Source organism: Marmota monax, unplaced genomic scaffold (genome assembly GCF_021218885.2).
Source record: "Marmota monax isolate L192 unplaced genomic scaffold, Marmota_monax_Labrador192_F-V1.1 WCK01_AAM20220418_F8-fsc00222, whole genome shotgun sequence".
Lineage (NCBI taxonomy): Eukaryota > Metazoa > Chordata > Mammalia > Rodentia > Sciuridae > Marmota > Marmota monax.
The window spans coordinates 2,411,426-2,425,600 of NW_026694968.1; the positions used below are offsets into that span (position 1 = coordinate 2,411,426).

Sequence of the window (14,175 nt, forward strand, 5' to 3'; positions counted from 1 at the left end):
TTGGTATTTAAGATGTTTTTCTTATCCAGGTGTGGTGGATCATGACTTAATCCCAGCCCCTCCAGAGTCTAAGGCAGGAGGACCACTTGAGCCCAGGAGTTGGAGACCAGCCTAAGGCAACAAAAAACATAATGATTCTCAAAAGAAGGAAAGGAAAAAAAATTGCTTTCTTTTAGACAGTATATAATTGGGTCTTTCTTTTTTTTATCCAAACTGACAGTATCTTTTAATTAATATGTTTGGGACATTTTTATTTATTGAAATTATGAATATATTTGGATTAAAATCTGCCATCTTGGTATTTTTTATTTGTTCTAGTATTTCTTTTGTACCTCTAATTCTGCTTGCTTTTGGACTATGTATTTTTATTACTCTGTTTTCTCTCTACTGCTGGTCAGTTACTTAACTTTATTTTAAAACTATTAGTAGCTGTTTTTAAATTTACAATGTTTAGCTTTCATTACTCACAATCTACCTTCAAATAATATACCATTTCTTGTATAGTGTCAGAATTTTATAATGGTATACTCTTAGTATATGCTCCTCATCTCCTGTGTTATTGTTGCCACTTGCTATAAACTTATAATACATTGTTATTATTTATATTTAGTCAATTGTCTTTTAGAACATTTACAAATAAGAAATTCCTATTACATTTATGGCAGTGTAGTGCACTGTAAATGGACTGTCTCAGCTTTTGTTTTCTGAAATGAATCTTACCTTTTGAATGTTTTCATTGGCATAGAATTCTGGATTGACAGTTGTGTTTGTCAATTTAATACTTTCAACATACCTCTTATGTCTTACAGCAAATCTGCTGTAATTATTTTTGTTTATATGTAACATTTTTACTGCTTCACCATTTTCTCGTTCTCTGTTTTTCTACAGTTTCAATACAAAGTGTCTAGATTTAAAAAAAAAAAAAAACTTGTTTAGACCTTTCTGAATTTGCAGTTTCATACCTTCTAGAAATCTATTAGTTTTCTTTAAATATTTCGTTTGTTCAGTGTCCCTCTCCTCTTCTTATGAGGTACCAATTATCCCCCACTCTTGCATGCTGTGTGTGCTTTTAACTTTTTATTCTTTTATCCCAATTTGGGTGTTTCTTGTTCATCTACCTTCAAATTCATATTTTTTTCTTTATCATGTTTACTGATGAGCCCAAAGGGATTCTTCAACTGTTGCTGTTTTTTCATTTCTAGCATTTTAATTTTTTTTTTTTTTTTTTTTTTTTAGTTTCCATCACTTTTCTAAAATCCCTTGTTTCCTCAAGCATGTTGTCAAACTTTTCTGTTAGACTCCAACATCACTCATAGTCAGGAGATGCTGGGAGGCATCATAAGACCTGATTTCAAAATATATTACTGAGCCATAATAATAAAACCAGCATGGTACTGGCATGGAGACAGACACACAGGGTAAGGAGATGGAATAGAGGACCCAGAAATAAATGCACACACCTACAGCCACCTGTGTTTTTGACAAAAGTGCCAAGAACATACGTTAGAGAAAAGATATCCTCTTCAACAAATGATTCTGGGAAAACTGGATATCCACATGTGGAAGATAGAAAGTAGACTCACATTTCTCACCCTGTACAAAAATCAACTCATGATGGATCAAAGACCTGAATGATAGTTCTTGAAACTTTAAAAACTACTAGAGAAAAAATATAGGGAAAACACTTCAAGGTATTAGCACAGGCAATGATTTCCTGAATAAGATTCCAATAGCTTAGGAAATAAAAGCAAGGACTGATGACTGGGATTACATCAAATTCAAAAGCTTCTGTACAGCAAAGGAAACAATCAACACAGTGAAGAGAAAACCCACAGAATAGTAGAAAACCCTTGCCAGCTATTCATCTGACAGAGCAGTAATATCCAGAATATACACAGAACTCAAAAAAATTAATGACAAAAGAAGTAATCCAGTCAATAACTGGGCAAATGATTCTCAAAAGTAGTAAATATGGGGCTGGGGTTGTGGTTCAGTGGTAGAGTGCTTGCCTAGCATGTGTGAGGCATTGGGTTTGATCCTCAGCACCACATAAAAATAAATAAATAAATAAAATAAAGGCATTGTGCCCATCTACATTTAAATTTTTTTTTAAAAAAGAAGTAAATATATGAAATAAAGATGTTCAACATCTTGAGCCATCAGGAAACTGCACATCAAAACTTCACTGAGATTCTTTCTCACCCTCTTCAGAGTTTCTATTATTAAAAAAAATAAAATACTGGTAAGGATGTGGAAAAAAAGAAACCCTTATACATTGTTAGTGGAAATGTAAATTTTACAGCCACAATGGAAAACAGTATCAAGGTTCCTCAGAAGACTAAATACACAGCTACCATATAATCCAGGTATACCACTTTTGGGTACATATACCTAAAGGAGATGAAGTCAGCATACCTATGCTTATTGCAGCACTAGTCACAATGGCCAAAATATGGAATAAGCCTAGATGCCCCTCAACAGATGAATGGATTAAAAAATATGGGATATATACATAATGGAATATTATTCAGCCATAAAGAATGAAATCTTGTCAGTTGTAGGAAAATAGATGGAACTGGAGGTCATCACATTAAGCAAAACAAGCAAGAACATAAAGATAAGTATTGCATATTTTCTCTCATGTAAAAAGTAAAAGAACCAAAAAAACCAGAATCACCAAAGTAGAAAAGGGAATATTAGGGAAGGGGAATAAGACCAGGGCAAGAGAGGAGAGATGGGAGGACAAAGGCAGTGGGGAGGTAAAGATAATCAAAGCATGAAATGCACATGTATGGAAATGACACTCTTGAAATTCATTACATTTGTAGAATTAAAATGTATTAATAATTATTATTTTTAAAAGACAAGTTGTAATTCTGCAGTTCATTCAGATTTTTTGGTGGGGGACATACTGGGAATTGAACCCAAGGGTGCTTTACCACTGAGCTACATCCCCAGTCTTTATTATTTTTTGAGACAGACTCTTACTAAGTTTTTTAGGGCCTCACTAAATTTCCGGAGCTGCCTTCAAAATTGTGATCCTCCAGCCTCAGCCTCCCCAATTGCAGGGATTACAGTTATGTGCCACCACACCTGGATCAGTTTTTTTTCTTGTTGCAAATGTGGGTATGATGCTTTTTCTGATTTTCTCCTACCTAAGAAAAACTTAAATTCTCCTCAGTAGTTTGTCATTGTTGCTTTTGGACTTTGTTAGCTACCCCTGAATTTAAAATGAAAATGCAAAAAATCATGCATTGCCAAAACATTCTTTTTTAAAAGATTTTTTTAGTTGTAGATGGATACAGTATATCTATCTATCTATCTATCTATCTACCTACCTACCTACCTACCTACCTATCTATTTATGTGGTGCTGAGGATCAAACCCAGTGCCTCATACATGTGAGGCAAGCTCTCTGCCACTGAGCCACAACCCCAGCCCCAAACATTTTTTAAAAAATTAAATTTTTATTAAAGCTTTATATATGATTCTACTTAATATAAATTTCAAAGAATAGGCCAACTCTAATGTTTAAGGCACAGATTAAGTGTTAAGACCTCAGCAGTGGGTTAGCTCTGCATGGGAAGAGGGGTAGTGACTGAAGGAAACCCCTGGGCTTCTGGATGCTGGCAGAATCACCATCCAGGTTCTACTTTTTAACCTGGCTGGTAGTCATGTGAATGTTCACTTTGTGAATAATCACTGAAGCTGTATATTTATGTCTTCAGTATTTTCCAGCATATATATTGTACTATGTGAGAATCTCCGCTAACCCCCTAAAAAAGTTTTTGCCCAGTGGTAAGCTTTCTTTTTACTATATGTGCTTCAAATGGAGGAGTGGGACTGGTTAACCTCTAACACACTCTTGAGTTCTGTCTAGGAGTCTATAAAGATATTCTGCATTTTCTTGAAGTAAGGCAGGGGTTGGGGGTTCTTTCCTTATGTGGAACTGAGAGATGCAGACTTCAGATAAAGGCATATGTAAATGTTGGCTTTACTATGCACAAAAGCTGGATTCAAAGATAAGTGACCACAGTAGGCTATGAAATACCCAAACACTACTTAAGTCCAAAGCAGAGAAGGGAGACTTCAGTTTTCCCTGTAGCCTGCCTTAGGAATCTTAGAATTTGGCTGAAGTCAAAGAACATAAAGGGCTTTGGGAAGAGATTTTCCTTTAGGATGAGTCACAGCGAGTAAGGAAGTCTACTTTCTCCCTTGGATAGCAGAATAGTCATTCTCTAACACTCTATATAGACACATGAAAAGAAAGAAAGAAACGTTCCTCCTTAACAGGCAGACAAGCAGACTAGCTATGTTCGAGTCTTATCTTTGAAAAGAGCTCTTAAAATCTTTTTTTTTTTTTGGTGGTACTGGGGATTGACCTCAAGGCTTCTTACTTCTTGCTTTTATGGCTTATTTCCCTCCTTCCACTTCTAAATCTGTATGTATAATCCATCTCCATGTTTTTCCCAATAACTTTCTCTGAAGCACCTGTAGACACTAATTAAGTGAAGGAGAAGAGGGGACAGTCATATGTAGAGACTACTTTTCCCATTTCTACACTAAATGTTCCAGATTATGGCATATAAAGCTCCTCTAAATCTTGCTAAAATCCTGTTTTTCAGAGTGAAGTTTGGTTTAAGTACTTGCTTTTTAGTATGCAGAAGTGCTCAATGGTCTTCTATATCGTTTCCTTCCTAAATTAACAATAAAAATAACCATCTGCAACTTTAAGTCATTATTTCCTTCTCAGTGATGAATGATGATTACTGTGTCCACAAAGGTTTTTACTCGTGATATAAATTAGTATGGATAAGAGGTCCCCAAATTTCAGTTCACATACAGCAGCACATGTTCCTTTTAACTGGACTTTTATTTTTATTTAGACATATTGTAATTTATATACAGTTGCAAGAAACAATATAGATTCCATTTGTCCTTAATCTGATTTCGCCCAATAGTAATATCTTGTAAAACTGTAGTTCAATATCACAAGCAAGGTACTGACATCAAAGAATCACAATAGAGAATATCTCCATCATCACACAGATCTCTCCTATTGCCCTTTTATAGCCACATTCAATTCCCTCTGTCCCCTTCCCTCTATAACATGGTTGCCAGTAATCTGTTTTCCATTTCTATAATCTTGTTGTTTTAAGAATGTTGAAAGGGATTGAGTTTTTCACCATGCATAATTATCTGGAATTCACCCAAGATATTGCACATATCCATAGTTTGTTCATTTTTAACTGTGGAGTCATATTTTAAGGTATACATGTACCACTGTTTGCTTATCCATTCACCCATTCAAGAAATTTTGGGTTATTTTTGGCTCTTACACATAAAGTGGCTATAAATAGCAATACAGGGTGTTGCCTGAAAATGTGTTTATAATGATATGCAACTCTTTTCCTAACTTTCTGGCTGATAACCACAGAACAAAGGACATCAAAGCATTTGCCAAATATCCTAGACCACTTCCTTATAACTGACAATTAAATAATGACTCATTCTTATCCTTACTTGCAGTTTTACAACTATCTCTTACCTGACCTTGCAAAGTCCTTGACTGAGCCTTAACTAGATAAGATAAATGTTTTTCAAAGCATATTATTTGAAACATGAACTCCTGAAAAGTTCCTAAAAGGTAGTGGTGGAGGGGGGTTCATGGCCACATTGAAGAATATATTACTCTTGAAATTAACAAATGCACACTGATGTACAAAAGGAGGAATTCAGTAGCCAGCTACCCAAGTTCACATCCCAGATTCATCACTAGCTAGAAATAGTAACCCTTGGCAAGACACTTAACCTTCCTATACCTAAGTGTCTTCATTTGTAAAATGAATAGTATTCCACTCATATGAATGGAAGAATGTGAGGACACATAGAAAGCACTTGATAAATATTATTTATTTATTTCTATTACTGCCATGACAAATTCAAATTTTCATAATACATAGGCCCTATTCCTGGGGATGCAGATTCGTTAAGTATGGGGTAAGAGTCTGGTCTTGATGGAAGCAGAGGCTCAACTTTATTAAAAATATGTCCAAGATAAATACTATATAGACAGTATTTAAATGCAGACCAAATTTCTTGGAGGGGAGGCATTACATTTGTGTCCATGTACAAATTTAGTATATCCTTTAAATGATTAACTCTGCTATCCTGAAGAGTGTAGTTCTCTCTCATGTTGGGATTATAACATCATAAACCCATGATTCCTCAAGAGGTAGTTCAATAAAACAAAAAGCAGTTTGGTGCAGTTGACACCAAAAAAAAAAAAAAAATCCTAAATATATAGCAATTAGCATTGATACATGAAAATTTTAGCTGTGGGTCATAGCTTAGCAAATCAAATGTACAATAAGATATTATTTCCTTAGAAATAAAACAATCATGATTGCTATTATTTCTTAAGGTTCTACCACCACAGTGCTTGTTTCCAAAGGTCTCTTTCTGATCAAATACGAGGACAATTTCCAGGGCACACAGGGAATCATTCTGGAGGCGGTGGCAATCTTCTGACCACTTCTACAGCAATCCTCAGGTAGGCTTTAGCCTGGAAAAAAACAGATTCATTTGTTCCACATTTCTCCCAGTAGACACTGAATGACTCATGAACTGTTTGTCATAGATGCCCACTGTATTTGATGGTAAAAAGGTTGGCTGAGAGGAAGAAATTCAGTAGGGAGGAGATAATGCTGTGTATATTACAGGTGGGGCAGGGGAGAAAGGATTTTAGATTATGGTAATTATTTGGAAGGTAACTTTCTGAAAAAATTTGTAGAGCCAGCAATTACTGTTTTTCAAACTCTAATCCTAGTGTCAACACACAAGAAACCCAGTGCAGTTGTAGAAAAATTATACCTTCCTCCTCTGATAAGTTGATAATCCTGAGTTAGATACTACCAGAACTGCTTTGGCATAGAGGTCTTAGTCATTTTAAGGAGGATTATTTATCACGACCCTATGGTTTATCTTTAGAAAGCATTTTCTTCATTCTAAATGGTTTGTAACACCAGCACTGAGTACCTGTGGGCTCTTTTACCTAGCAAATTTTGGGTGTCATCCAAGATTTTCTGGTTCAGTGTTACACTCTTCATCACTGGGATCTGCAGTGCAATGAATTACTAAGAGAAGCTTCTAAACCAGAGTGGGCCACAAATTAAACCAAAGCCCATGTGTCCTAGTTAGAACAATGATCATAGTATTTGAATTTTATAAATTTTAAAAACTAATTGTCATGCAAATATTACTTTCTTGACTTACCCTACTCATAAAACACAACTACAAAACAAACAGTAAGATTTTCTAAAACTATTGATATATTTAAAGTCATGCACCTTATACTATGTATCAGTATACTATGTATCAGTGATAACAGTTAAAATTTACTGAGTACTTAATATTTGGCAAGTATTTCATTTATCTACATAGTTACCATAGTGGGTAAATTCTGTCATTATTCTCACTTTACAGATGAGAAATCAAGACCCAGAAAAGCAAAGAGTCTGTCCAGAGCATTAATGCTAGTAGATACTGAGCTGGGCTTTGAACCTAGCTGACCAACCTCTCAGCTCCGCACGGTAAAAAGATATATTTGAGGTGTGTTTGCTGACTTGATGAAATGCGTTAAGGATGCTTCACATATCTTCATTTTTAGAGACTGCCTGAACCCTAAGAATTATATTTTAATTTTACAAGAAAACTGTTAAAATTTCATCTTAAAAAGTTCTTTAAAAAAAAAGAAGCTTTCTAAACATGGATAAGTTAAATGTTTTTTACAGCGTACCTACTATATCAAGTACTTCACACTTAGTCATGTAAAAAAAGCATCATGGGTTCAACTTATATGAAGAAACTGGAAGTTGTTTGTTCAAGGTCCTAATATGTGCAGATTGGAAAACATTCACAGTAGGTCCAACTCACTCTAATGCCCAGCTCTTTCTACTATACCATATATTAAGCAGTTATTCACAACACAAGTAATTATAATCATAATGAATAGTCTAAAAATGGTTTAACTCTGTTATATTTTATAGAATCAATCATTTTTGTTTAAAATGGAAATAACTTGTACTTAAAAATAAATATTTTTCTCAAACTTAATGTGTTAATTTTCACTCATCATCCTTACAAATACTCCTTTTCCCCCATACTGTGGGATGTAATGATATAAAGGGAAGCAGAAGAGCTTGAGGGTGAAGAATTGGGGCCTTAAAGCAGATAGGCCAGGTTTGGAATCTCAGCATCAGTACTTATGAGCTGAGGGGACACTGGTAGGTTACTTGACCCTTCTAGTCTTAATTTTCACATCTGTAAAGTGGTTATAAAATATATTTACCTAAAAGGGCTTGGGGGAATATTAAGTGAGAATAAGGCATGTGGAGTGCTGGCACAGAGGAAGCAGATAGGATTTATGAGGAGCTGCTGCTATTATCATCATACACTTGAGAAATTTGCAATCTCATTTAAGAGCTCATATTAACATGCCCTTTGAGCACTTTTCCCACCTGAGGAATAATTAAACTAAACTTTTCCTTTTTGTTTAATACGTATCTGGCAAAAGGTCACACATACATCAGATGTAAAAGATTTGACTGAGATTTCCCAAACACTCTCTTCTTCCATCACCTCAACTCAACACAACTGATCATTCCTTTTTACTCTAGGTCTCTTTATTAGACCGCCTAGAAGCACAAATATACATATAGAACCTATTTGTCTGCAACAGTGGAGAACCAATATGCAAGAAGTTTATGGAAGTTTCCTTTGTCTTTAGATGTTGAAGTTTTAATTTGTCATGCATGGTCATTTCATATTAAGAATGTGAGGTGATACTTTGGAAAATAAGAGACAATAAATTTTCCACTTACATTTGTAAATCTTTACCACAAGTTTCTTATAGCACATTTTTCTGCACCTAACATTTGTACTTGATAGAAAGGATAAAGCCACAAAATTATCAGTCAATCATGGGCCCATTTCTTGTATCCTGGTCTCAGTCAAGGGCAAAGACAGTTTTAGTTGAATTAACAATTACATTCTGACCTGCATGAGGCCATGCTATTGTGTTTCTACCTTCTAAGTAACCACCTTCCCCACCACCCCCACCTTCCTCTATTGCTTTCCCTGGCTGTTAATGCCACTCACATTTGGAGTTTTCCTCCTTTTCCCTAAGTGATGTGTGTATGTATAGGGTTTGGCCATTTGCTGGGTCCATAGCAGCCTGTCAGTGCTTTTAATTGGTGCTACAAGTCCTTCCAACTTTTCCAATGATATCTCAAATTCACTAAAATTCACACCTTTAAATTAATCACTGCCTTTAGTGTTTGCCCCTTCTGAAAGCTAAATGTTGTCGGGAATGTTAACTCCTTAGTGCCCTTAAAGTATTCTGTGGGTAGAGAACTGAGAGTTCTGACAGTTGGTGCTAGAGGAGGGAGTGATGGGATAGAAGGGAATGTGGATTAAGAAGGAAGTCAAAAACAAAAGATGAAACTTTGCTGATTAGTAATTTTGCTTGTGGATCAACCTCTAAAAGCAAACAAAAAAGTGTAGGGCTAAAGGGCTAATGAGCAACTGCAGGGAGCCACTCATGAATTACATCAAGCCATGTAGATTTAGGTTTTTCCTTGGGATCCATCCACTGCTCCCCTGCATGCATTAGACTGACCAAGGCACATGACCTCTATCTCCGCTCTATGAGGAAGACCCCTCCTCATACCTCCGAAGTTGGGTGTAACCCGTTGGCAACTGGACAGCCCACCTCTTACCTTATTTGGCAAAGAACATTCCATGAAAAACTTTCGATGTTCCCTGCTATAAATAAAGCAAGCGGGAGCTCCATTTTGTTCTTTTCGGTGTGCAAGCTCCATCCTAAGATCGGCTAGCTTGTCCTTTCTAGAAACATTTCCTGTGTTCTTTTTTTTTTTTTTTTTTTTTTGGTCACACAACCTTTCTTTCTTAGTCTTTATTTCTCAGCCAGCCTATTCCACCAAGAGGAACCCCATTCCCACCGCCTGCGTGGTGGGACATGGGCATGAAGCAACAACTAATTTTACAGTTTCCATCCTATTAACTTTTGTGGAAGTTTATGTTGGCAAGTAAATTCTCCCTTTATTCTTTAAATGAAGGTGTATAGGTAGAATTGGCACTGAGCTTCTGCCAATACCACAGGATCTATTGAAAAGTGTTGTGATTACTTTCTGGGACTGAATTTCCATTTCAGTTTGTAGGGGAAAAGGAAAGAGTTTTATGAGCAGGCAAAACTCATTATGAGACTAACTAGAAGAATGCAGATTCCAAGACTCAATTACAACTTCCTAACCTTCAGGAGTTAACTTCTTTAACACTGAAGCTGGGAACTCTACTCTCATTTCAAAATTCAAATTCTGCCACTGTGAATTTCAAATGCCAAGGGAGAGTGACATTTATCTAGTGTTATGTAAGGGAATGGGCATAAGTGGGCTCAGCCCTTTAATAAAGGGAAGAGAAAAGACATTTTGTGTCATGACATCTTAGATGCAAGTTTCAGAAGTTAATAAGTACAGTTGTATTCTATTTGGCATTTTCAAAGTATTTTCACATTATTATTTCATTTCATCCTCATTATGACATAAATTTATAGATGTAGAGAAAGGTTCAAGAGGTTAGGGAAATTGCTTCAGGTTACACTTAGAAACTGGCAAACTTGGTGATGAATCCCTGCGCTGACTCAGCTTTAGTCTTTTCCTTCCATGCAGAGATCCCCTTTGAGAATTTAACAAAACTTCTTGTTCAGTTCCCCAGAAAAACGTTTCTTCACACATTCTGGATTTAATTTCAGGGGATTCTCAGACCCATGTGAAGATCATGTTAGGCCCTGCAGCTGTGCATGCCAGGGCAATCCAAGAGATAGAGTCTGCTTATCCTCTTCTCTAAGCTCTGTGATATTATGAACAGAGTTGAACTGAAACTCAGCTTATATACACAACAGACACTGAACTAACCTTGCAGTTATTAGAAAGTGAAGCAGACAATGCGTTGGGAAGAGAATGCATGGGCTGTACATCAGAGGTGAGCGTGGAATTGGCTTTCAGTACTATCTTAGACAAGCTTCCTTAATGTAAATGAACCCCTGCTATTCATCTAAAATAATGTAGATTATTATACCTATATTATTATACCTATATGCTATGAGAATCAAATAAAATAATGTATTCAATATACTGAAGCACTATAGAAGAAACTGAAGAAATAATAGCTATAATATAGGACCCAGAAGTTGATATACTGGAAAGAAGCTAACATTTGAAAGGAATAGACTTGTCTTTTAATCACACCTTACAATTTAATACCTCTGTAACCTTGGAAAAATTATTTAAATTCGATAAGCCTCAGGTTCCTCATCTGCAATAACGGGGCTATTTACATATTAATTTTTTGTGAGGATTTGTGAGGATTAAAATAATGTAAATAAAATGCCTGACAGTGTCTAGCACACTATAATTAACATTATTATTAAGAAGATGACTAGTAATAACAAATATCTGCAAACCATGAGTAGGAAGTAATATCTTCCATGGAAAGAGAACTAAATACAACATATTATTATTTTTTCCTTCTTATGGCCATGTCTAAATCTTAAAATTGATCAGATATCTTCATATTCTTACATGAAATTCTCATCATTTTTACAATAACCTCACCAAATCAAAGTTAGCCTAAACTATAAAGGTTTAGGCTGTCCTCCAACTCTAGAAATGTTACCCAGAAACAGTAAAATAATGGGTCTAATATTTATGCAAATATAGATAATATTGTAAAAATATGTAACTCCAAAAAACTCCACAAACACAGTTGTTTAGACTTTCAAATCATCTTAACTATCTTTGGATGACTGTTTCATGTTCTCTTATATTATATTCCTCTAACATCACAGTGATGTGTCTTGCTTTTGGAGAATTTCAAAGAAAAAAAATAATGAATAGGTGGAAAAATAATTAAAAATCAAAACCCATAATTGAAATAAACTAGTAAGTAACTTTTCTTATTTATAAGGAATCACTGTGGGATGTCTAAATATTCAGTTCTTGGGAGGCATTTGAATGTGTGTAATTTTAAAAAAAAATCCTTCAATTTTGGTATTTTTCATATACTACATTTATAAAATACACCTATAGTAGTTGGGATTGTCAGATTTTAATTATGAAAGCAATTAAGAATTATAGTTTTACACTACTCTAAGATTTCAACTCATTCCAGGCAGAATGACAGCTATTAAGAATACAAACAATAAGTGTTGGCTAGGATGTGGGGAAAAAGGCACAATCATACATTGCTGGTGGGATTGCAAATTGGTGCAGCCAATATGGAAAGCAGTATGGATATTTCTTGGAAAATTTGGAATGGAACCACCATTTGACCCAGCTATCCCACTCCTCTGTTCATACCCAAAGGACTTAAAAGCAGCATACTATAGTAATGCAGCCACATCAATGTTTGTAGCAGCACAAGTCACAATAGCTAAATTATGAACCAAACTAGATGCCTTTATTCATAAGTGGATAAAGAAACTGTGGTATATATACACAATGGAATTTTACTCGCCATTAAAAGAGAATAAAATCATGGCATTTGCAGGTAAATAGATGAAGTTGGAGAATATCATGCTAAGTGAAGTAAGCCAATCCCAAAAAACCAAAGGCTGAATGTTTTCTATCATAAGTGGATGCTGAACCATAATGGGGGTGGGGAGGGGAGCATGGGAGGAATGAAGAAACTTTAGATAGGGCAAAGGGAAGGAAGAGGAAGGGAGGGCATGGGGGTAGGAAAGATGGTAGAATAAGGTGGATATCATTACTCTAAGTACATGTATGAAGACACAAATGATGTGACTACTTTGTGTACAACTAGAGAAATGAAAAATTGTGCTCTATATGTGTACTATGAATTGAAATGCATTCTGTCATGTATAATAAATTAGAGTAAATAAATTTTAAAAAAGAATTAAAGTTTTGCTATCTGAAAGCTATCTATACAAGACTAAAAAAGGAAACAACATTTTTTTTAGTCTTTGAAGAATCGTTTTTATTGTGGAATATAAAAAGAACATAAAGCATAAATATATTACTTTTCTAGTGGAAACATATGTAATCACGACCCAGACCAAGAACCATACTTGCTGATACCCCTGAAATCCTCTATTCACTCCTTTCTAGTCATCTTACAAAGTAGCCACTGCCCTGACTTAATGGTGATCACATCTTTGAGTCTTGGTCTTAATTTTTTTTTAATTTGTTCCAATTAGTTATACATGACAGTAGAATGTACTTTGACACATCATACATAAATGGAGAATAATTTAACATTTAATCCTAAAAGGTGGAGAAAAGTAAAACAATGATAACTGCTATGCTGGATTTACTCGAAGATCATATTACCAGCAACTCAATCACCTGTGCCGTAGCTATTGACCCTTAAGAAAGGGAAAAGGCCCCTGGGCCTCTGAAAGAGATAACTCAAAATGAATCAACTTTACTCATCCAAAATTCTTGGTGTAATTTATTCTTTATTTATAGCTCTAGCCAAGCTGGTATCTTTTATTTTTTCAGTTCACAGAAGATTTGACAAAGCAAATTAGAATGAAAAGGGTAGAGATTATGGAAAGACAAAATAATATAGTACTATAAGGTCACACCCATTAGCTAAGGGGTTAAAAAAAAGACAAACTATTAGAATAAGATTGACTGGGGATATTCAGGAAAGGGACACAAAAACTACACCAAAATTGATCTACTAGTTGACAACTCAATTTCTAAAGTTAAATAGCAAGTACTACTTAGGACAGAAAAGATACATTTTACTTCTACTTTGAAAAGATTAAAATAAAAGATTTTATTCTTAAACATTTTATATTTTGGCAATTTTTAAAATCTATTAAATGTATCCCCAATGATATTAGTTAATGAAACATTACTAGTCTTTGCATTCCACTTCTCTGATGTTGCACACTCTTTATCTATCCAAGGTAACACTTTATTACATTAGCTTCCCTTCTCCCAACAATCAACTGGACTTGGAATACTGAAATATAATTATCTCATTATATTTCACATATTTTTAATAGTTTTTTAGTTGTCAACAGACCTTTGTTTTATTTATTTATATGCAGTGCTAAGGATTGAACCC

At 35.0% G+C, this 14,175-nt stretch overlaps 1 protein-coding gene across 2 annotated transcripts in view; it reads right to left on the reverse strand.

Annotated features, from left to right (window-relative positions):
* Window positions 1-4,854: 4,854 nt before the first annotated feature.
* Window positions 4,855-14,175, reverse strand: part of LOC124081270 (iron-sulfur protein NUBPL) — a 177,825-nt gene continuing 168,504 nt past the window's right edge. For both annotated transcript variants that reach the window (XM_046427486.2, XM_046427487.2), the window contains one exon: window positions 4,855-6,565. In XM_046427486.2, coding sequence (XP_046283442.1) covers window positions 6,503-6,565 — 63 coding nt within the window. In that variant the 3' untranslated portion in view covers window positions 4,855-6,502. The remainder of the gene's footprint in view (window positions 6,566-14,175) is intronic.